The sequence below is a fragment of the Macaca thibetana genome, chromosome 2, assembly GCF_024542745.1.
Source record: "Macaca thibetana thibetana isolate TM-01 chromosome 2, ASM2454274v1, whole genome shotgun sequence".
In the NCBI taxonomy this organism is placed as follows: domain Eukaryota; kingdom Metazoa; phylum Chordata; class Mammalia; order Primates; family Cercopithecidae; genus Macaca; species Macaca thibetana.
The window spans coordinates 16,542,754-16,568,380 of NC_065579.1; the positions used below are offsets into that span (position 1 = coordinate 16,542,754).

The following is a 25,627-nucleotide window of genomic DNA, read 5'->3' on the forward strand; positions in this document are numbered from 1 at the left end:
AACCAAAAAAAAACAAAAAAACTCAGCAAGTGTATCTTGTACTGATAATTAAAATGAAAAAAATAATATACCAGGAAAAAACAAATCTAAACAAAGTACATCTTGGTTTAAGTTCTACCACGTGGGAACAATTCATTTAATTCTGGCAATGGTTAATGAAATAATATTAAAATATAGTGAAATTACAAATGTACTCTCTGTGTGTGTGTGTGTAGGTGTGTTTGGAGACTATGAAAAACTCATGGAATATACAATTTTTATGTAACTTAAAAGGTGTTAGGTAATGATCCTCAGTAACTTCTAGAGCTAAGTAGTGACTATACCTAACAAATCAAGAAGCAGTAAAAACCAACTACTAGCAAATTTAATTCACTCATAAAGAAGAAAGTGAAACACACACAAAATAAAAAAAGATTTAAACCACAGGATATCACAAATCCTGTCACCACAAGTCATGCTACCACTGAAAACGTTTCGGTTCTTCTCAACACACCCTTTTCTTTCTTTCTCTCTCTCTCTCTCTCTTTCTTTCTTTCCCCCTTTTCTTTTCTTGAGACAGAGTCTCTTTCTGTTGCCAGGCTGGAGTGCAGTGCTATGATCTCGGCTCACTGCAACCTCCGCCTCCTGGGTTCAAGCAACTCTCCTGTCTCAGCCTCCAGAGTAGCTAGGACTACAGGTGCGCGCCACCAAGCCCACCTAATTTCTGTATTTTAAGTAGAGATGGGGTTTCACCAGGTTGGCCAGGATGGTCTCAATCTCTTGACCTCGTGATCCAATGTGCCTGGCCAACACATCCTTTTCTTAATGTCGACTACTACTATCATTTAACTGATATCACGAAGAATTCATAACTACTTCTATGCAGGAGTTAATTCTTCCGGACTATGAAACACACATGTCTCAATGGGAAGAACAGACCTTTAAAGGAAATCTCACTCAGGTCTATTCTTCTAGATAATAAGAGTACCAAGTGATTTATTACATCTTTTTGGCTTGTAGAACATGAAGACTGTTTCTATTCACTGAAAAAGCCTTTTTGATCAGGCCAATGATTATTGCTACAACATAGGTGAGATCCTTGCTCTAAATATCCTGAGTTTTAATACAAGGAGATACTGGAGGACTAATCCTTGTGAACTACACAATGAGTCATATCAGCAGCATAGGTGGCGCAAGCAATACCATCTTGCCTTTGTGTTTGAACTTTCAGTTGCCCCCAACCCCAATAACCTCTAAAATATCCACTGGCAAAGCTGCAAAAAAGATCCATAAATACCGTAAACCGATCTAAGGAAAATCCCATCTCTTCTCCCCAATAACTAGCTTCAATGCCTGTTACAAACACTCATCTTGAAAACTCACTTTATGTAACCAACACTGAAACTTCTAATTTTAAATGAAAATCTATGGAAAAAATGGCGGGGGGGAGGAGTGTACTTATTATAGTCCCCTGTTTGCCTGTCTGCTCTTGGCTCACTTACCTTGAAGGTACAATAAAAAGTAAAGGCAAAACAATTAATGCAAGTAATATATTCCATCTGTAGAAGAGTAATCTCTTGTCTTGATAAAACTTTATCTGCCACAAACATAAAACTGTACAGTGTCTTACTGTTTTCAATACCTTAGATCAAAACCATCAAAACCACTTGTTTAATTACATACTGAATATCACTGTAAATAATGGGGTGTAATCCCAAATATTTTGTGGCAATAAAACTTAGCTATATTAAATAAAATGCTGCTGGGCACAGTGATTCATGACTGTAATCCCAACACTTTGGAAGGTTGAGGTGGGAGGACCACTTGAGCCCCAGGAGTTTGAGATCACCCTGGGCAACTTGACAAGATCTCCTCTACCATTTCTACAAACAACAACCCCCCCCCCCAAAAAAACAACAAAAAACAAGAAATCGACATTTTATTTGCTATAAACCCTGTACGTATTTGACTTTTTCAATTATACACACTTATTCAATTATATACATTTATATTAGTCTGTTCTCACACTGCTGATAAAGACATACCTGAAACTATGTAATTTATAAAGAAAAAGAGGTTTAATGCTCACAGTTCCATGTGGCTGAGGAGACCTCACAATCAAGGTGGCATGCAAGAGAGAAATGAAAACCAAGCGAAAGGAGTTTCCCCGTACAAAACCATCAGATCTTGTGAGAGTTATTATTCACCACCAGGAGAAGAGTATGGGGAAAACCATTCCCATGCATCATTTCCCACCGAGTCTCTCCACAACATGTGGGAATTATGAGAACTATAATTCAAGATGAGATGTGGGTGGGGACACAGCCAAACCATACATTCTGCCCTGGCACCTCCCAAATCTCATGTCCTCACATTTCAAAACCAATCATGCCTCCCCAATAGTCCCAAAAGTCTTAACTCATTTCAGTATTAACACAAAAGTAAAGAGTCCAAAGTCTTATCCAAGACAAGGTAAGTCCCTTCTGCCTACGAGCCTGTAAAATCAAAAGCAAGTTAGTTACTTCCTAGATACAATGGAGGTACACGCACTGGATAAATACACCCATCCCAAATGGGAGAAATGGGCCAAAATAAAGGCGTTGAAGATCCCATGCAAGTCCAAAATCCAGTGGGGCAGTCAAATCTTAAAGCTCCAAAATGATCTCCCTTGACCCCATGTCTCACACATCCAGGTCACGCTGATGTAAGAGGTGGGTTTCTACGGTCTTAGGCAGCTCTGCCCCTGTGGCTTTACAGGGTACAGCCTCCCTCCTGGCTGCTTTCATGGGCTAGCATTGAGTGTCCGCAGCTTTTCCAGGCACATGGTGCAAGCTGTCAGTGAATCTACCACTCTGGGGTCTGGAAGACGGTAGCTCTCTTCTCACAGCTCCACTTGGCAGTGCCCCAGTGGGGACTTTGTGTGGAGGCTTCAAGCCCACATTTCCCTTCCCCACTGCCCTAGCAAAGGTTCTCTTTGAGAGCCGCCCCACCCCTCCAGCAAACTTCTACCTGGACATCCAGGCACTTCCATACATTCTCTGAAATCTAGGTGGAGGTTCCCAAACCTCAATTCTTGACTTCTGGGCACCTCAACACCATGTGGAAGCTGCTGAGGTTTAGGGGTTGTAACCTCTGAAGCCATGGTCTGAGCTGTACCTTAACCCCTTTTAGCCACGGTTAGAGCAGCTGGGACACAGGGCACCAAGTCCCTAGGCAAAACACAGCAGGGAGGGCCCTGGCCCTGGCCCATGAAACCAGGTTTTCCTCTTACGCCTCTGGGCCTGTGATGGGAGGGGCTGCTGCAAAGGTCTCTGACATGCCCTGGAGACATTTCCCCCATTGTCTAGGCATTATCAGTTGGCTCTTTGTTACTTAATGAATATTTCTGCAGCCTGCTTCCATTTCTCCTCAGAGAATGGGTTTTGCTTTTCTATCGCAGTCAGCCTGCAAATTTTCCATTGGACGGCAAATTTTCCATCACATTGTCAGGCTGCAAATTTTCCAAACTTTTATGCTCTGTTTCCCTTTTAAAAACGGAATGCTTTTTAACAATACCCAAGTCACCTTTTGAATACTTTGGTGCTTAGAAATTTCTTCCACCAGATACCCTAAATCATCTACCTCGAGTTCAAAGTTCCAAAAATCTCTAGGGCAGGGGCAAAATGCCACCCATCTCTTTGCTAAGACATACCAAAACCCACCTTTACTCCATTTCCCAAAAAGTTCCTCATCTCCATCTGAGACCATCTCAGCCTAGATTTCATTGTCCACATCACTATGAGCATTGTGGTCAAAGACATTCAACAAGTCTCTAGGAAGCTCCAAACTTTCCCACATTTTCCTGTCTTCTCCTGAGCCCTCCAACTGTTCCAGTATCTGCCTGTTAATCAGTTCCAAAGGTGACTCCACATTTTCGAGTATCTTTTTGGCAGTGTTTCACTCTACCAGTACCAATTTACTATATTAGTCTGTTCTCACACTGCTGATAAAGACCTGAAACTGGGTAATTCATAAAGAAAAACAGTTTTAATGGATTCACAGTTCCACGTGGCTGGGAGGCCTTACAATCTTGGTGGAAGGTGAAAGGCACACCTTACATGGCAGCAGGCAAGAGAGAAATGAAAACCAAGAGAAAAGGGTTTCCCCTTATAAAACCATCAGATCTTGTGAGACTTACATGGAACAGTATGAGAGAAACCACCCCCATGATTCAATTATCTCCCACTGGGTTCCTCCCACAACACATGGGAATTATGGGAGCTACAATTCAAGATGAAATTTGGGTGGGGACACAGGGTGGGGACATAGCCAAACCATATCAACATTTATTATCAAATTTTAAAATTATCAAAAAAACACCTATTACAGGTTATATTTTAATTGCTATTTTGCACTTTATAACACACAAGTGTTATTTCTCCATTATGTTTCTCAAAACCAAAAATAGCTGAAAGTTTATTTTCACTTAAAAAAAAAAAAAAGAAGGAACACTCCTTTGATTCACACTGAGGTTTTACGCCCTCAGTCTTAATACAGTAATCATGTCTCCTACCCTCTTGAACTCTTTTGTCTATCTGGCTATTCCTCCATAACTTTAACACCAACAACAAAAGCAAACACTTAAATAGTACTTTTTTGTGTTCATCTATTATTAAGCACCTTTCATACATTAACCTATAACTCATTAATCCTTAACAATCTGTAAGGTAATAACTATTATTGTCTTTATTTGATCAATGAGGACATTAAGGCCTAAGGACATCAAATGACAGTAATTTGTCCAAAGTTACACAGTAGTAAGGGAGCAAGAATTGAATCCTACTAGATTGACTCTGGAGTATGTACTCTTACCTTCAATGTCATGGTACCTTTTATTTATGGTTACATTACCACAAATTTTAAGTCTGCTTCTAGACTATTCTGTCTTCTCAAGATCAAGACTTAGCTCCAAAACTTTTAAAAGAACATGGTTAAAGTCCAAACTGATTTTCACAAATTTTTCCCTATTTCCATTTTGATCATATGCTATTAAATTGATTACATTGTATAATATACACTCCTTACAGGAAGGTTTTTTAATTCATCTTTGTATCATAATGGCTAGCACAAAACACAGTATTTATTTTTTCAACACTTAATGAACATATGGTGAGTGAAATTTGCTTTAATTTCCTCAATAGTACGGTAGAATTAGACAAAATAAATTTCAGAGCTTCCAGCCCTTGTATCCTGGAATTTTTTTTTTTTTTTAATCCTAGATTTTTTACATGCAATTTTTTAAAGTTTGTTTTTTCTAAGTTAAACTAGCATTAGCTGTGTTCTGTTTACAGCTGTCAAGTATAAATGTGACTCCTAATAATTTGGCTTTACTTTTAATGTACTCAATAATTGGATTATTTCTTTATTCACAAAATATATAATGCCCATAATAATCTGTACAGAAATAAAGTAGGTAGTATGTTTATAAAACTTTACTTTTAATGATGGTTCCCAGCAAATATCATCCAAAAAACACATTTTAGACATAATATGAAAAACAACTGTTACTCTCCTCACATCACTGCAGAAAAAATAGACAATACCATAAACAAGCTGTTCTAGTGACATTTCAAAAGCATTCATCAATATTAGAAATTGATTTCTTCTCTGTGCTTAAATCACTAACCTAATCTAGTTAATGCAGCCCTTGAGGTAAAATTCTTATGTCTATAAACCAAAAACCAAGTCTCATTTATTATAAACTTAACACATACTCATTGTATGTATTTGGAAAGCAGAAAATTTGGAAAGCAGCAAGAAGTATGAAAAAAAAAAATCGCTGGTAATCCTTACTGTCTGTTTTTTATTAACATTTTCCCATGTCATCAAAAACTCAAAAAGATTAAATTTAAAGGCTGCATAATATTCCATATGGCAACACTGCAATTAAAAAATCATTCCCCTATTGGTCATTTAAGTTAGTTCCATATTTTCACAATTACAATTTATACCACAGTAAATATCCCTATATTTGTCTTCATATCTTTAATAATTTCCTTATGACATGAACACAAAGTATGATAAGCTTTAATCAAATTAGAAAGCTTAAATCACTTCACATCCCATCAGTTTTACTGTGATTTCTTGCAAGAGCCATTCCTTCTACAAATGCAACATAAGGTTTGGGTGTTCCTCTTAAAACAGTAGAATCCTATGCATAACATAATTTTTAAACATTTACTTCCCAATATAGTGAAATTCACCAAGTCAAAAATATCTCTTAACAGAAAATTAAACTTTTCCTCCCAAAATTTCAAGTAGAGACGGCCTCCCATCTCAGCTTTTCTTACACCTCCCTTGCTCACTTCCCATGCCACTCTTCTACCACTATACATCCACATTACCTCCCATGTGCCTCCTTTTCCACATGTGAATAAACTCTGACAGTTTTCTGTGGTTGTGTTACAATTGATTTTAAGGACACATGCAAAAAATCTACTCAAAGAGGACACAATTTTTTCATAATTATTTAAAATAATTCAAGTCATTTAATTCAATGCTTAGAATACAACTAAACTTTTAATTAATATAATTTTGAGTTTGACATTTATCAATCATTATTTTTTTTACCTAAACATTTGTGCTCAAGCGGAGGGAGAACAAAAGACAAAGGATGTTACGTGCCAAAATCAAAGAACTTTATATACAAACACTTTACAGTGCTTCCATAGTTTTAAGACCATTAAATTAGGAGAAATTGAACTTAAATCCTGACACACACTGGATGAAGGAAGAGCAACACTTGCTCTATCATACTACTTTCCATCCATTTACAAGTAAACCCTATGAAAGCAGACTAGAAATCATCAAAATACTCCCGGATAATTATAAGTAAAAGATTACAAGTTGGGTAGAGAGGAGAATTTGAACAGTATGAACATTAGCTTTATACACACATACATCCCTAACCCATTTTATTTATCTTTCTTCTCAAAATACTCTCAAGAGTCAACCAAAGTAGTATGAATTTCATGTTTTTCCAGAATGACCAAAAAAAAAAAAAAAAAAAAAAAAAAATCCCAGTTACCAAATACAAAGGCCTTTCTCAAATTCTAATCCTTTGAAATATTGGTGCTAAGGTTAAAGGGGAGTTGGACACTGCCTGAATTTTAAACTTTTATGTAGAATACATTTCCATCTGACCATTTTAACAATATACTTATTGGACTACTTCTGACATCTCCTTTGACTCTTCTTCCTGAATCATGGCATTTCATAAAGTGTATTTCTCTGTCTTCTCTCTCTTGTATTCCTCTGACCATTCAATTCCCAAGATTCCAGATTTTTAAAATTAAAGCAACAACAAAACACCCTCTTAGTTCCTTCACTGTAACCTTTTAACTTTAAAAAAAGCTTAATCTATTATTTATTATTCTCCTTTCTGGATCCCAACTACTGTTTATAGTGTTTTTGGGGTACAGAAATACATAGGTTTATTTATTTCAACAGTAAGGTTATTTGTTTATATGAGAGGCACACAGATTTGGTGGATTTTAGCATCATGGGCCATTCATTCAGTCATTCACGCAATCACAGACAGGTCTCCTCTGTCACCCAGGCTGGAGTACAGTGGCAAGATCATAGCACAACGCAGCCTTGAACTCCTGGACTCAAGTGGAACTCCAGCCTCAGCCTCCTGAGTAGCTGGGATAAGAGGTGTGAGCTACTATGGCTGGCTCATTATAGGCTTTAAAGCCAAAATCTGAGTTCAAGCTTCAGCCCCATTATTAGTTAGCTATATGATATTTAGCAAATTATTATGTCTCCTCTTATTTCCACATCTGTAAAATGAGAATAATAGTACCTACCCTCACAGTATCCAATGAAAAAAGTATGCTGAAATGGCTATAAATGTAATATACTATGCTTTTTTTGTTGTTGTTGAGATACAATTAATATACTATAAAATTTATCTTTTAATAACCTATCCAGTAATGGTTTTTGGTATATTCACAAGGTTGTGTGACCATCACTACTATCTAATTCTAAAATATTTCCTCATCCTCCAAAGAAATCCCATATCCATTAATAGCCACGCCTCTCCTCTCCTCTCCACTATTCTCCCCCTCCTAAATTCCCAGGCAACCACTAATCTACTTTCTGTTTCTATGGATCTGCCCATTCTGGACATTTCCCACAAACTCTACTTTCTGTTTCTACAGATTTGCCTACTCTGGACATTTCACACTAACAGAACCATACACTATGTGGCCTTTTATGTCTGCCTTTTTTACATAATGGCATAAAGTTTTCAAGGTTCATGTTGTAGCATGTATCAGTATTTTATTCCTTTCCATGGCTTAATAATACACCACTGTATGAACATACCATATTTTACGGTTTCATACAGTTGACAGACATTTGGGTTGTCTTCATTTTTGGCCATTATGCACAATAAACTCTGCTATGAACATTCACATAGAAGCTTTTGTATGAATATATGTTTTTGGTTCTCTTGGGTAAATACCTAGGAGTGGAACTGCTTGGTCATATGACGAATCTATGGTTAACTTTTGAGAAAAGTTAAAGTCATATGATGAATCTATGGTTAACTTTTGAGCCAAGCTACTATGCTTTTGAAAATGAACTTAAGATTTATCTTTGTGTTATTGTTTTCCAACATGATTATAACAGAATTGTATTATTTTACTAAGACACTGGTTTCAGTTCACAATTGTTCTGATTCCTTCAACCCATAAAAGTTCTAACCCTATCATGGAAAATGAGATCTAAGGCGAAAACATCATCTACCGCTAAGCATCACAGTGAAAATATTGTTTTAAAACCTGTAGAGAAAAATGAACATTTTTCTAGAGACAACAGAGACTCAATCTATTAGTACATTATCCAAAAAAGAGCTTTTGAAAGCTTATTAAACTGCTTACTTTGAGGATGTCAATCTCTTAGTGAGTTGAATTCAATACAAAAAATGTGAATGATTTTCAAGATAAAAATTCCCATTCCCCAAAATTAAGGGGAGGAAAAAGTGCTGACAAATATCAAACCCAGACTAATTTCTACAAAACAAAAACAAAAAACAAAAAACAAAAAAACCCAAAAAACAACTTACCAAGGAAAAGTTGATGACAAAGCACTTACATAAAAATGTCTGACCTTCTTATCAACATAAACAGCAAAATGAACACAAAATTATTTTTATTTTCATGCATAATATTGACCAAATAGAAATATCTCTTCAATAAAAAGAATGTATACAAAGCATCTCTTAGCTGACAGATGTCAAAAATCAAATTACTTACCTATGTAGACTCTTTTGCTGTATCTCTGCATCAGTAACAACACAAATACATGCAGTGGAATAAGATTGATGATAAATACATAACCACCCCAAGCAGAGACCTATAGGAAAAGAAGTGCTAAGTTAAATTTATTATTTTTACTTTTTAAAAATATTTAGGAATCTAAACATACAATGAGCAAATATAAACATGAAGATTTTAGCAATTTTGAGAAATGCTTAAATAAGAACTTACTAACCTATGAAGAACGTATTCCTCATTTTTATTTATCATTAAAATAAAACGATCCCACAAATCCAATATGCTTTTCCAAATGCACTGGAGAAATGTTCAAATTAAATTAGATTTAATAGAAAAGCGGAGAGTATTATAATTTGTGAATTGTCAGTAAACAAGCTGTCATAGAGAAGGAGTTTTAGGATATAGATCATAAATTTTGAAAATAAAAAAGTTTTTACTTCACCCACTTTTTATTACAAATTTGTTGTAAGAAAGGTCACTGAGAGTAAAAGCAATGAAAGGACTCATTGACAACTAAAAATAATTCAGATGACATGAATATGCTTTGAGATTTCTCAAAAAAGTGCTAGCTAGGCATAAATTTTTTTCTTAAAAACGGATTTATACAAAGCAAGATCCCATTTTATTGTTTGGCTTATACAATATACACTATTTAGCCAGAATAACTGAGGATGTTTTTGGTCTACATTAATGAATATTCTAAAGAGAATCTCCATTCTCAACCAATAGAATTAATTTTTTGGTACACTAAATAATAGGTAATAAGCTCTTGTTAATATCAAAGCTCTCAGATGTCCTCTAATAATCAGAGCTTTAAAGTTTCATTTGTATCAACAGTCACGTTAGCAGACTATATGCTAGCACATCTATTCCACTAATGCTGCTCTTACCTAAAATATTTCAGAACCCCTTGTGGAGAACTGCCATCAGTTTTCCACACATACATCAGTTTTCTGCCTTGGTCACAAGCTATTTTTCACAAAAAACAATGTTACTCTAATGGAGCGCCAGTCCTAACTGAAAGACTTCTGATTACTTTCAAAATTTAAGCCTAAATTTGAAAGAACAAGTTTGATATTGCTAAGTACAACTACCCAGAATGTGCCCCAGGCACTAACCACTTAAAAGGAGCCACGGATAACTTGGGTGCACATATTCTATGGCATTTGTTTAAAAAGAAAAAAAAGATTAGCTCAAATTATCATTAATTTTCAGAACAAGACTACTATACAGGCTATGGTGTAGAAAAGAAGAGAAAGAATAATAAAGAGGTAATATTGAACCCCAACCTTAAGAAACCTGTTTAAAAAAATACGTAGGTGGGCCAGGCGCGGTGGCTCACAACTGTAATCCCAGCACTTTGGGAGGCCGAGGTGGGCGGATCACGAGGTCAGGAGATCAAGACCATGGTGAAACACCGTCTCTACTAAAAATACAAAAAATTAGCCAGGCGTGGTGGTGGGCGCCCATAGTCCCAGCTACTCAGGAGGTTGAGGCAGGAGAACGGCATGAACCCGGGAGGCGGAGCTTGCAGTGAGCTGAGATCACACCACTGCCCTCCAGCCTGGGTGACAGAGCGAGACTCCGTCTCAAAAAAAAAAAAAAAAAAGTAGGTAGCCGGGCACATTGGCTCACGCCTGTAATTCCAGCACTTTGGGAGGCTGAGGCAGGCGGATCACCTGAGGTCAGGAGTTCGAGACCAGTCTGACCACATGCAGAAACCCCTCTCTACTAAAAATAGAAAAATGAGTTGAGCCTGGTGGCACACGCCTATAATCCCAGCTACTCGGGAGGCTGAGGCAGGAGAATCGCTTGAACCCAGGAGGCAGAGATTGCGGTGAGCCGAGATTGTGCCACTGCACTCCAGCCTGGGCAACAAGAGCCAAATTCCATCTCAAAAAAAAAAAAAAAAAAGGAGGTAAATTTACAGGTTAACCTAGAGGATATGACCATTATTTCAGTAATGACTCTAGGTATCTACTACATCAAGGTTGAAAACTAAGTATAATATCAATATGCTACCTTACCTACTCTCTTCACTTGAGAACAAAGAAAAGCTGAAACCAATCTGAAAGTAAATCTGATTTTCTGAAAAGTATTTGCTGATCTTATGCATGATCTTTAACTACAGTGATTTATTTCTTTTCGGACCCACATAAATTCATTTTAAGAGTTTTCCTTCATTTACTTTAAGGAGTGAAATGAAAGCAAATGGGCCAGAAGAACATTCTTTCTACAACCTTTTCTCATTCCGTCTCTCCTTTTAGTTAACTCTTTACTTAGGTTATCCTTTTCAACAAGACTTCCAATTACTCTTATTTCTCTGCTCTAAGTTCACTTCACTAAACTGTTTAGATAATGACTGTTAAAAACTCAGATTATTTTAACATTAAGGAGTTACCTAGTCAACTCCAATATGGAAAAACTAATTTTTAATATCATATTTAAAATTGAGTGCTAACTAAAAGCTTATTTCATCTAAACATGGTTCCATGCTCGATATAGGACAGGCAAAATTTCCTGTTCTTTTTGAGTATGCAATCTAACTTGGAAAATATTTTACTTGTCAGAGCTATTTGAAAAATAAAGCTAGGGGCTGGGTGGCGTGGCTCACACCTGTAATCCCAGCACTTTGGGAGGCTGAGACAGGCAGATCACTTGAGGTCAGGAGTTTGAGACCAGCCTGATCAACATGGTAAAATCCTGTCTCTACTAAAAATACAAAAATTAGTCGGGCATAGTGGCACACATCTGTAATCTCAGCTACTTGGGAGACTGAGGCATGAGAATAGCTTGAAATAGCTTGAACCCAGGAGGCAGAGGTTAGAGTGAGCCGAGATTGCACCACTGAACTCCCAGCCTAAGCGACAGAGCCAGACTCTGCCTCAAAAATAAATAAATAAAAAATAATAATAATAAAATGAATAAAGCTAGGAAGAATAGAAAATAATATTTAAATTTAAGTCATTAAAAAGTTAAAACAGGCACAGCGGCTCTCGCCTATAATTCCAGTGCTTTGGGAGGCTAACGTAGGAGGATTGCTTGAGGCCAGGAGCTTAAGACCAGTCTGGGCAACAGAGTGAGGATCTGTCTCTACAAAATATTTTTAAAAATTAGCCAGGCGTGGTGGCACATGCTTGTAGTCCTGGCTGCTGGGGAGGCTGAGGTGGGAGAATCACTTAAGTTCAGGAATTCAAGGTTATAGTGAGCTATGACTGTACCACTGCACTCCAGATTGGATAACAGAGACAGACACTCTCTATGAAAAAATAAATGTTAGGCCAGGCGTGGTGTCTCATGCCTGTAATCCCAGAACTTTGGGAGGCCGGGGCCGGCAGATCATGAGGTCAGGTGTTCAAGACCAGCCTGGCCAACATGGTGAGACCCCCGTCTCTACTAAAAATACAAAAATTAGCCAGGCATGGTGTCGGGCGCCTGTAATCCCAGCTACTCAGAAGGCTGAGGCAGGAGAATTGCTTGAACCAGGAGGCAGAGGCTGCAGTAGGCAGAGATTGTGTCACTGCACTCCAGCCCGGGCAACAGGGCAAAACTCCGTCTCAAATAAATAAATAATGAATATAATCTTTAAAATTTAAAAAAAATTCTTTTTTTTTTTTTTTTGAGACGGAGTCTCGCTCTGTCGCCCACGCTGGAGTGCAGTGGCGCGATCTGGGCTCACTGCAAGCTCCGCCTCCCGGGTTCACGCCATTCTCCTGCCTCAGCCTCCCGAGTAGCTGGGACTACAGGCGCCTGCCACCTCGCACGGCTAGTTTTTTGTTTTTTTTTTTTTTAGTAGAGACGGAGTTTCACCATGTTAGCCAGGATGGTCTCGATCTCCTGACCTCATGATCCGCCCGTCTTGGCCTCCCAAAGTGCTGGGATTACAGGCTTGAGCCACCGCGCCCGGCCTAAAAAAAAATTCTTAATAAAACGTTTAAGTATTTTGAAGTGGTACATTTGAAAACATTTTGCTTCACTTGCTGCAAATATTTTATTTGAGGGTTAAATATTAGCCCTCTCCATCAAAGCATGTGTATACAGGACCTGTGAGTAGGAGAAGGAAAACAGATGGTAATAATGAAAGATTACATTAAACAAAATAAAAATCCTATAGACTTCAGGGGAAAAGAGAACTGTTTTAACCTCCAAAGACCTATTAGACTTCATGTAGTCTCAAATATGAAATCTTACCATATAGAAATAGGATAAGCAGCAGCACATTGTCCAAAAAACTGACCCAGTTTTTACGGATTTTACCTAAAAAATAAAAGCAACTGATATGATAAAAATGTTTACAAATGCTCTTGTGGAATTTTTAAAAGTTAAATGTTTGGTAACCACATGCTACAAAAAGTCAAGGTTATTTTTAAAAGTACTGTGGTTATTCAGATATGCAGACGTACTTAATATATGCGTTTATAATACTGAGCAGCACACTGAGACATTTTAAGAATAGCTCTCATTCTCTGTTATGCATGTTATGTTATTTAAAAGAATCATCTTTTAAAAAACAAATTACATTTTTTTCATTTTCTGCAAAGTCTCTTGCCCTCACTGATATCCACATACCATGCCACAGGTCACCATGGCCACCTCCCACCCCTTCTCCTTAAGTGTCTACATTCCAGAGTGGTCTTTTGCTTGTTCAGCAGTGCCAAACCAGTTCAATGGGCTGAACCACACCCTATGCAATGAGGTGTGAAAACCTTCCAAGTTTGCCCTTTCTTGGGTACCCTCCCTCAGCCTCAGGATACCATAGAGAGTTTCCTTCTATTTTAGTTAATCTTTTATCATAATTAATACTTCTCTCTCTCTCCTAACCGAACCCAGACTGCTATAATCTATTACAATAAAACCAAGGCATATTTTACAGCCACTAAATACAGTTCATACCCTGAAACTTCCTCAGACTCAATCCAATTGGCTGAAAGAGAAAAGTAAATGCAACATATTTTTCAGTATTTACTAATACACAGAAAACTTTGCTGGGCTATGTTGGACACAAACTATAACTCAGTCCTGTACTAGGGAGATAAGATACAAAGGCAAGAACTTGAGTCGAAGCATAATATAAAAGAGGCCCTATGGTGAGTATAAACACTGAGTACCAAAAGGTCCTTATAGAGCCTGAATGCCAAAGTCAGGAAAGCAGTTCTGGCTGGGATAAAATCACCAGAAGGTTTACTGACGTGGTGGTTTTGGGCAGAACTCTGAGGGCAATGAAGCAGGAAAGATGCAAGGCATCCAATCAACCACCCACAGTGGATTCAGTAGCAGGCACAGATGGAAGAAGTAGAGGTGTGGAATTTAAAATTTTTAAGCCCACAAAAAGCTCACAATCTAGAGGAGGAAGCAAATTGAAAAGCAAGTAATCAATATAGCATATTTCATAGAATCTATGGCCATCACTCATAACATACATCCTAATTTCAGAGATGTCAAAATCTGTGGAGAAAGTATACATTTTAGGATTGATGAAAGGTACTATATATCAAGTGCTATAATAGAGGTAGGTATCAGAAACTAAGCGCTATGAAAACAGAAATGAGAGTAACAAAATCTATGTAAAAGAATGGTCAAAATGTCAAAGCAGGCACTGAAGAATTATAAACAAGGAGAGAGGGATCAATAACGAAAAGGGGAAAATAGCAACACCTGCGAAAACAGAAAACAGCTGAGCCACTCAGAAGGAACTGAGAAGACTTTAGGAGAAAAGTTAGGACTTTGTAAGTGTGGTATTAGGATATATGGACTTTCGTCCACAGTTCGTGGCTTGTAATTCCCCTTGTTACAGAATGTCTCTCTAAACTTCTCCTACTCACTTTTCACTTCTCCACTTGGCAGGGCTCTAATTTGATTTTGGGTCATAAGACCCTCTATTTCAGAGAGGGTTCTGTCCCATACCTGGAGGAAGGAATGCTGCACAGAGAGGCCAAGAAGAATCTGAACAGATAGGCTTTGCTAAGTTTAGGTCACACTCTTTTTGTCCAGTCACATTTTGACAAGGGTGTCCATGCTTCAATCATGGACAACCAATAAAGTCTCCATAAAAGGCCCAAGGACAGGGTATGGTGAACTTCTAGACAGTTGAATACAAGGAGGCTGACAGGAAGGTGATCAAGAACTCATCCATGTACCAGGATGATGGTGCACCCCAACTCCATAAGAACAGAAGCTCCTGCTCTTGGGACTCTTCCAGATCTTGTCCTACGTATCTCTTCATTGGGCTGCTTATCTGTATAATTTAGGATATCTTTCATAATAAGCCAATAAATTGAGCTAAGTGTTTCCTTGAGTTCTGTTGGCCAATCCAGCACATCAATCAAACCTGTGAAGGGGGGCTGGGCCCCGTGGCTTATGCCTGTAAATCCAGCACTTTGGGAGGCCGAGGCGCGAAGATCACGAGGTCAAGAGGTCGAGACCATCCTGGCCAACATGATGAAACCCTGTCTCTACTAAAAATTCAAAAATCAGCAGAGCATGGTGGCGTGGCGGGGTCCCAGCTACTCAGGAGGCTGAGGCAGGAGAACCACTTGAACCCGGGAGGTAGAGGTAGAAGCGACCCGAGATCGTGCCGCTGCGTTCCAGCCTGGGGACAGAGCGAGACTCTGTCCAAAAAAAAACCTTGAGGGGGTGATGGGAATCCCTAATTTCAGCTGGGCTATCAGAAGTTCTAGAGGCCTGGACTTACAACTGGTGTCTGGGGGCATAAGCTGGGACGGTGTCTTGGGGACAGGCCCCCAACCTGTGGGATCTCATGCTATCTCCAGGTAGACAGTGTCAGAAATTATTTAGAGGACACCAGCTGGTGTCTGCAGCAGAATTAACTGCTTGGCAATGGGGAGAAATCGCCAAATATTTTGAGGTCACATGAGTCTTCTGTACTGATGATTATTGTTTTGGTGTGAAAGCAGAGAAAAAATACGGATTGAGTTTTTTCCCAGACAATAAGTCATGCTCACCATTTGGTCTTCATTTACACATATTAAGGAGTCCAGTAGTAGAAGCTTTGAAATAAGAAAATTGCATGTTCAGATAAGCTATTTTAAAAAATAACACAGGTAAGCTTCAACACAAAACTACAAGACATGCAAAGAAATAAGAAAGTGTGACCCAAATTTGGACACGTATAGGTTGGGGAAGGGGACATGGTTGATAAGAGCTAATTGTGAGTGGGCCCAGATGTTGGAGTTAGAGGATAAAGACTCTAAAACAGCTGTTGTATGTTCAAGGAATTAAAGAATACTATATTAAGAAAATTAAAGAAAAATATAATAACAGAAATTTCCATATAGAATATATATATATATTCTCCTATACATGTGAGAAATAAGAATGAACTAGAAATTTTAGAGCTGAAAAGCATAATAAATGGAATAAAAAATTCATTAAGTAGGCTTAACAGCAAATTTGAGATGGCAGAAGAATTAGTGAGCATGAAGATAGGTCAACAGAAAGTATCCAACCCAAAGAACAGAGAAGTTCAAGAAAGGAGAGGCTACAAAGACAGACAGATAAAAACATTTAAAGAAACAATTATGACTTCCCAAATTCTAATGTAAGCACTAATCTACAGATCCATGAAACCCAAGAAGCCACCAAATATAATAAATACAGAGAACGACACCTAGACAAACTGTAGGCAAAGTACTGGCAGATAAAGACAGAGGAAAGTTGAAAAGAGAACGAAAAAAATAAACCCCACAGGGAAGTAACGATACGATTGACTTTGCATCAGAAAAAAAAAAATTTGACAGAAGGCAGTGGTATGACATACTCACAGTTTTAAATGAAAGAGAAAATTATCAAGTGTTAAATGAAAGAGAAAAGTATCATCAAAAGTAATGGGAAAAACCACAATTACTTTTGCACCAACCTAATACATTCTTATACAACTATCCTTCAAAAAGGAAGGCGGGTGAGGATTCTGGGAAGATAGTGAAACAAGCAGCAACAGAAATCAGCTCCCCACCTAGACAATAATTGCTCGGGCAGAATCAATCTGATGTGAGGAAACTTGTCCTCCAAGTATTGAGGTTCTGCACTCTGATCACTGATTGCTGCTTTTTGTCATAGAAGAGCAGACAAAGAAGTGATCACCCTTGCACTTTGGCCCCATTGTTGCAAGCCCCTCCTCCTCTGGCCGAAGTGACTGACAGGGAATTTAAAGGGCTGGCACTTCTTTCCCCTTCATTTTTCTGCTTTTCCCCACTTTGGAAACCAAATACTGAAGACTATGACATTCAAAATCAACCACATATATGAAGAAATATATGACGGGAAATTAGAAAGTCACTGTGAATACTCTGGAGAAGGTGTAGGCTTTTACAAATGGGCAATAAGCATATGAAAATATGCTCAACATTACTACTCATTAGGGAACTACAAATAAAACTCCAAGATGCCACCTCACACCCATTAGGATGGCTACTATCAAAAGAACCAGAAAATAACATGTGTTAGCAAGAACAGGGAAAAATTAAACCTTTGTGCAGTGTTGGTGGGAATGTAAATTGCTACTGCCGTTCTGGAAAACAGTTTGGCATTACGTCAAAATTTAAAAATAGAATTGACATTTGATCCAACAATTCCACTACAAGGTATATACTCAAAATAATTAAAAGCAAGGTCTTGGAAAGAGATTTGTATAACCACTTTCAAAGTAGCTAAACCATAAAAGTGTTCATCTGCAGATGAATCAGTAAGCAAAATATGGTATATACATACAATGGAATATTATTCCACCTTAAAAAGGAAGAAAATCCTGACATGCTGCAACATGGATAAACCTTGAAGACATTATGCTAAGTGAAACAAGCCAGTCACAAAAAGACAAATACTATACGATCCCACCTATGTGAAGTATTTAGTCAAAATCATAGAGAGGGAAATTTGAATGGTGGTGCCAGGCGCTGAGGGGAAGGTAGAAAGGGGAGATATTGTTTAATGTGTATAGTTTCATTTTTGCAAAATAAAGAGCTCTGGAGATGGATGGTGGTGACAGTTGTATAACTAATGTACTTAATGCCAATAAAGTATATACTTAATGATTAAAACATACATTTTATGTCAATTTTACCCTAGTTCAAAAAATTGGGGGACAAATGAAGGCAAAATTGAAAAATTCCATTACAGCAGATTTGCTCTAGAAAAAATATTAAAGAAAATCCTTCAGGCTAAAAGGAAATTGTAACAAATGAAAACTCAGATCACGGGACAGAATAAAGAATACTGGAAATGGTAAATATGGAGTATATAGAAGACTCTCTTGATTGTTTTCTTAATAAGTATAAATTATATGAATATAATCTGTGTTGTTAGGTAGATAACATACGTAGATATAATACAGATGACAGTAACAGCACAGAGGAGAGGAGAAAAAAAATAAAGCTGTGTTGGAGCAAAGGTGCTATATTTTACCAAAATTATGTTAAGTAGAAGTAGACTGTCATATTAAGATGTATAATTCGTTCTCTGCATCAAGTGCTATACATAAATAGCAATAACAGCTAAACAATTAGGGGAATTAAAATGGTATACTTAAAAATGCATTTCAACACGAAAGAAGACAGCAAATGGCAGGAGCAAATCAAATAATATTTAAAACCTGCATTAAATGTAAATTGACTAAAACCTCCAATAAAAAGGCAGAGATGGTCAGTCTGGATAAAAAAGCAAGATCTAACCATATGCAGTCAACGAAACTTTTAAAATCCAGAGATACAAATACTTTGATTTTAAAGGACAGAAAAAGATAAGCCATAGAAACAAGAATCATACCAAATCAATCAAACAAAGCAGATTTTAAGACAACATTCCTAGAGACAAAGAGAACTACTTCGCTATAATAAAAGGGTCAATATACCAGGAAAATGTAAAAATTTTAAGTGTACAGGGACCTAAAACAAATCCTTAAAATACATAAAGCAGGAACAACAGAACTAAAAGAAGAAACAGTTTCTGAGAGGCAGTTATTGAAATCTCCAACCATATTGTTGAAGATAGAACTTGAAAGAAAAACAATGAGCATATTGAAGATTTGGACAATATCAACCAACTTGACCTGACCATTAAATTACGAAATGCAACCTCCAAACAGCAGAATACATGTTCTTTTCAAGCACATGTGGATTACTGTCCAGGATGTAGAACATGCTTGACCAGGATACAGCAATCTTGTTTTAAACAGTCAAGATGGTAAATATTTACACTTACGAGCCAGATCTGTCACAACTATGCAATTCTGTCATTCTGGTGTAAAAGAAGCCAAAGGCAGTATGTTTATGAATGGCCAGGGCTGTGTTCCAGTAAAATTTTATTTACTAAAGCAGGTAACCTACATATGGGCCATACTTCACAGACTTCTGTGCTAGATCATAAAACAAGTCTCAATACACTTAAAAAGACAAATTATGCAAAGTATGGTCTTCAAAAGAATTAGAAATCAACAAAAAAAAGTATGCTAAGAAAATCCCAAATATTTGGAAATTAAACACCATGCTTAGAAAAAACCCATGAGTCAAAGAAACTGAATTCGAAGAATATTCAACCACATGACAATGAAAACACCACATATTAAAATAGAATACAGTTAAAGAAGTAAATCCAGTATAATTTTAAATAGTTATACTAGAAAAGTAGAAATGGAGAAAATAACTTAAGCTTCAACTTCAAAAAGCTAGAAAAGAGTAAACCAAATGCAAATTAGAAGGAAATAACAAAGACCAAGAAATCAATGAAACTGAAAATGTAAAGGAAAAAAAAATCAGTGAAACCAAAAGTTGGATAAGCTTTATCTAGACTAATGAAGAAGGGAGAGAAGATACAAATTATCAGTACCAGGGATAAGGAAGGTGACATCACTACAGATTGTACAGAAATCCAAAGACTTATAAAGAAATATTATGAACAATTTCTGCCTACAAATTAGGTCACTCAGATACAATAAAAAGACTTCTAAAAAGATACGTATTACCAAATTACTCATGAAAAAATAGAAAATCAGAATAAAACTATGCCATTAAAAAGTTGAATTCATATTAAAAATCTTCCCTGGTCCACATGGCTTCAATGGTAAATACTGCCAAACAATTAAGGAAGAAGTAATACCAATCCTATGAGAATTATTTCAGGAAATAGGGCAGGAAAAACTACCCTGTCCAACATGACGTTAGAGGTTCCAGTCAACACAACCAGGCAAGGAAAAAAATGAGAGGTATACAGTTCAGGAAAAAAGTAGCAAAGACCCTCTGTCTCGAAAGATAACATGATCTTGTGTGTAGCAAATCCTAAGGAATCTAAAAAGTAAATTTTAACATGCAAGTTTAGCAAGGTCACAGAATATATGATCAATACATAAAAATACAATACTTCCCAATTTTAAAATGTACAATGAAGTTACAGTAATCGGGTCAGTACAGACTTCTAGATCTATGTTTATGAGGTAGGTATAGACATGTAGATCAATGGAACAGAACAGAGTCCGGAAATAAATTAGTAATTACGTTTTCCCCCTGAGATCAGGACAAGATAAAGTTGTCCTCTCTCACCATTTCTATTCACATTGTAACGGAAGTCTTAGCAAATGCAGTAAGACAAGAAAAGAAAATAAGAAGTACACAAACTGAGAAGGAAGAAATGAAGCTGACTTTTTTTCATGCATGACATGACTGTCTATGTAAAAGACTCCAAAGAATCAGAAAGAAAATTACTGGAATCAATAAACGATTATAGATAACACTGGAGGACAATGTTGTTAAGATAACAAACCTTCTCATCTTGATCTGTAAATTCAATGTGATCACAATCAAAATCTCAGCAAGTGACTTTGTGGACATCAGCAAATCAATTTGAATGTTTATATGGAAAGGCAAAAGACTGAGACTAGCCAACATGATACTGAAACAAGCCTGATACTACACCTGATTTCAAGACTTATTACACAACTATAGTAATCAAGACAGCGCGGGAAAAGAACAAACAGATCAGCAGAACAGAACACAGCACAGAAATACAGCCCCATAAATGTAAACTGACCTTTGACAAAAGGCAATACATAAAGAATAATCTTTTTAACAAATGATGCTGTAACAGCTGGACACCCACATACAAAAAAAAAAAAAAAATTCAATCTAGACACAGATCTTATATTTTTCAAGAAAATAACTCAAAATGAATCACAGACATGAATGTAAAGTGCAACACTATAAAATTTCTAGAAAACGACACTGGAAAAATGTAAACTGGAATAAAAGGCAAAAATCTAGCGGTAGCCCAAACATGGCACAAAAACTGTATTCCAACAGAATTTACAAACGGCTTTCTTCCTCTATACTCAGCAAATCTAGCAGAAATTTAGTGAATCCAGATGACTAGTCTAAAGAGATATTTTTGTAATGGATTAGGCTTAGGGAATTAACTTTATATAATTCTCACAAATTATGAGGTCCTCTGTTTCTAGAATAAGTTAACATTTCCTAATTGATTTAAAAGAAATAAATATTTTAGACAAATATTTTAAGGGTAAAACTCAGTTCTATTACCTATATTATAGTGAAGCACCTAGTACCTACACAAAAAAATGTCCATATACATATGGCCAGTGACTATCTTATTAAACAGAGTAGATATAAAACACTTCTATCATTATAGAAAGTTCTACTAGAAAGTACTGCTCTAGGCCTACAAACGTGGGCCATCTTGTGTTTTGGTTCTCCTAATACAGGAGACGCACTGAATTCCACTTGTGCTTGGGATGTGGAAAGCTGCAAGAGAATGTTATTTTCACCTCAACAATAAGGGAAAAATTCTAGATGATCTACAAAATAGTAAGTTTTCTTAGGCTTATCAGAGAGCTAAAGTCACAAGGCAAATAAACAAGTGTTAAAACAGCTAAGGAAACCAGACATAAGAGGAATTTACATTCACAAGCTCTTTTCATAAGCCCAAGTAGTCATGAGAAAGATCTCGAGTAGGATAGAAGTTCAGCATCCTTAGTGACACTGTCAGTCACATGGGAAATTAGAAAATATCTGAGCTAGAAAATTAAAATAGAGCATAAAAACTCTCTGCAATTCTTACAGTAATTTGCATACAGATGTTTATACATTTGTTTAAAATGTAATAAAAATGTACATAAATGTTCACAGCAGCATTATTCATCATAGACAGAAATTAGAAAGAACCCAAACGTTTAGTCAACTGAAAAATGGAGAAATACAATGTGATAATCATACAATGGAATATTATTCAGCCACAAAAAGAAATAAAGTATTTGTAAATACTTCAACGTAGACAAACCTTGAAAATACTATTGTAAGTGAAAGAAGCCAGATGTAAAACAGGTAAGGTCACTTACACTTTGTGAGGCTGAGGTGGGAGGGTAGCTTGAGGCCAGGAGTTTAAGACCAGCCTGAGCAATATAATGAGACCCCATCTATATCTGAAAATTAAAAAAAAAAAAAAAATCTAAAAGGCAACATATTATATAATTCCTTTTATATGGAATTCCAGGATAGGCAAATCAGAGAGGCAGAAAGCAGATTACCGGTTGCTAAGGGCTCAGGGGATGTGAAAATGGAAAGTGACTATCATGGGCACGGGCTTTCTTTTTGGAGTGTTAAAATGTTCTGTAACTGGATAGTGGTAATGGTGGTACAACTTGGTTAATATACTAAAAGCAGTGGTAATGATGATACAACTTGGTTAATATACTAAAAGTCACTGAATTCCATTCTCTAAGAGGATAAATTTTATAATACGCAAATTATTTTTCAATAAAAAAATGTATGGGGTACAGCTAAAGTAGTACTTAGAGGAAAAATTATAGCTTTAGGTGCTTAAAATAGATCAAGTCACTAACCTGATCATCCAGAAAAATTAAAGCAAAAATGAAGAAGATCTAAATAAATGGAAAGAAATACCATATTCACAGAAGGCTACATATTAAGATAACAATTCTACTCCAAACTGACTTATACATTCAATGCCCTTCCAATCAACATCCCAGAAGGCTTTTTCATTAAATAAGTTAATAATGTGATTCTAAAATTTACATGATGCAAACAGCTAAGAAAAGCCAAAATAATTCTGAAAAAGAGAAAACAACATTAGATTACTCATGCTACCTGACTTCAAAAGTTTCTAGAAACTAATGAAAACATAAAGTATTGTTATAAAGACAGACACAGATAAACAGAAGAGTCCCAAAACAGACCCATATGTATATATTCAACTGATTTTGACAAGGTTACCAAAGCAGGTAATTCAGTGGAGAAAGAACAGTCTTTTCAACACATGATGTTGGAAAAACAGAACACTTATATTGCACCAACAACACTTATATTGCACCACACCATAATCAACATGAAATAGATGACAGACCTGAGTGTTAAACCTAAAACTATTTAATTTCTAGAAGTAAACACCTGAGAAAATCTTTGTGATTTTAGGGTAGACAAAGATCTCTTAGATAAGACACCAAGAGCAAGATCTATTAAAAAAAAAAACTGATGAATTCCATAAAAATCAAAATTTTCTGCTCTTAGAGACTAGAGAAAATGTTTGTAGGGCACACATCTGATAAAGTATTTATTTCCAAAATATATAAAGAACTCTCACACCTCAAGAGTAAGAAAACAACTCAACCAAAACATGGGCAAGATATGAACAGACATTTCATCAAAGAACAAGGATGGCAAATAAGCACGTGAAAAGATGCTCATCAGTCACTGGGAGAAAGCAAACGAAAGCCATAAGATACTACCACCTACCTACAAGAATGAGTAAAATTTAAAAATGCCATGTGATGGAGTAGTAAATATTACTCTCATGTATTTCTGGAGGGAATGCAAAATGAATACAGCAACTCTGGCAAAATGCTTAGCAGCTTTTTATAAAGTTAAACGTATACTTATCACACAAACCACCAATCTGTGCCTATGCATTTACCTGAGAGAAATAATAATATATGTCCAAAGACCCATATGCAAACATTTCACAGCCACTTAATTCATCATTGCCAAAAACTGGAAAACAAATTGCAGTACATCCATATAATGGAGTACTATTCAGCAATAAAACATAACAAACTACTAAAACATCAACAACATGATTGACACTCTCAAAAATATTATGCTAAGTGAAAGAAGACGGATATACAGGGTCACGCCTACTGTCTGTATTATATGGCATTCTAGAAAAGAAACTCCCACAGCTATACAGACAGAGAGACAGAAATCAGACCAGTGGTTGCCAGAAATGGGGTAGGGAGAAGACTGACTACAAAAGGTACAGGAGGGAACCTTAAAGAAACAAAACAAAACCTCTAAGAGGCAATATGATAAACACTGCTCCTTGTACTACTTTATCTGTGTTAGTTTTCTGAATCATGTACTCTGGTGCTTGTAAATAATAGTAACAAACATGTACTAACCTCTCACTATGTTCTCACAATATTCTATACCTTTACGTGTATTTACTTTTAAGTTATATGAGGAAAGTACAATTATTACTTCCATATTATAGTTGATTGAACAGACACAGGGTGGGGATTTAAACAACCTCCAGTGACAGAGCCGGAAATCAAACCAAGAAAAAACCAAACCCTGGCAATTATGCTATAGACTTTACTCTTAATTATTCAGTCATGATGAAAATGTTTTAATCTCTGCAGAACACAAATCCAAAAGTGTATCCTAAAATGTCTGTCAACACCAGCTTGTAACAGTAATAGGGCATCAACAAATAATAATGCTATGACAAAGTACTTATCTTTTAAATTTTAAAAACATATACCTTGTAAAAGAGTGGTTTAAAAATAAAAACACTGGGTGAGGAATTAGACAACTTAATATTTATATATTAGAGATTACAAAAATGTTTTCACCTTTTTATAACTTCATGTGGGTTACAAACAACTTTTCAGAATAGTTAGAACTGTAATTACTTCCACTTTCAATTAGTAATAATGAAATTTTAAATAAATGTCATTATCTATTATAATTCTGTAGCCAAAACATTTTCTCTATCTTAAGAGAAAACTGAATGAGATTCAAAAGTATCAATTTGTCAAGAGTCAGAGAGTATTTTATGCCAGAACTCAAACACAAGTATTCTTATTTTCAAATACTGAAGCTATTTCCACTGTAAACCTAATTTATTTAAATGTATTGTTTTTAAAAAGAAAACAAAGGAAAAACTCACTAGAAAACCTCCCAGTTTCTGGGTGAGGATGTTTTATCATTCCACCCTTCTGTTAATATGATCCTTCAAAGCAATGATATCTATAATTTCTTCTACTAGATTATCAACTTCATATAACCTTGTAT

General features: G+C 36.4%; 1 protein-coding gene across 2 annotated transcripts in view; it reads right to left on the reverse strand.

The window, feature by feature from the left end:
* STT3B (STT3 oligosaccharyltransferase complex catalytic subunit B) overlaps positions 1 to 25,627 on the reverse strand; it is a 104,553-nt gene that overhangs the window by 28,226 nt on the left and 50,700 nt on the right. For both annotated transcript variants that reach the window (XM_050779375.1, XM_050779377.1), the window contains exons 4-5: positions 13,491 to 13,556; positions 9,279 to 9,378 (exon numbers count right to left, since the gene is read on the reverse strand). In XM_050779375.1, coding sequence (XP_050635332.1) covers positions 9,279 to 9,378; positions 13,491 to 13,556 — 166 coding nt within the window. The remainder of the gene's footprint in view (positions 1 to 9,278; positions 9,379 to 13,490; positions 13,557 to 25,627) is intronic.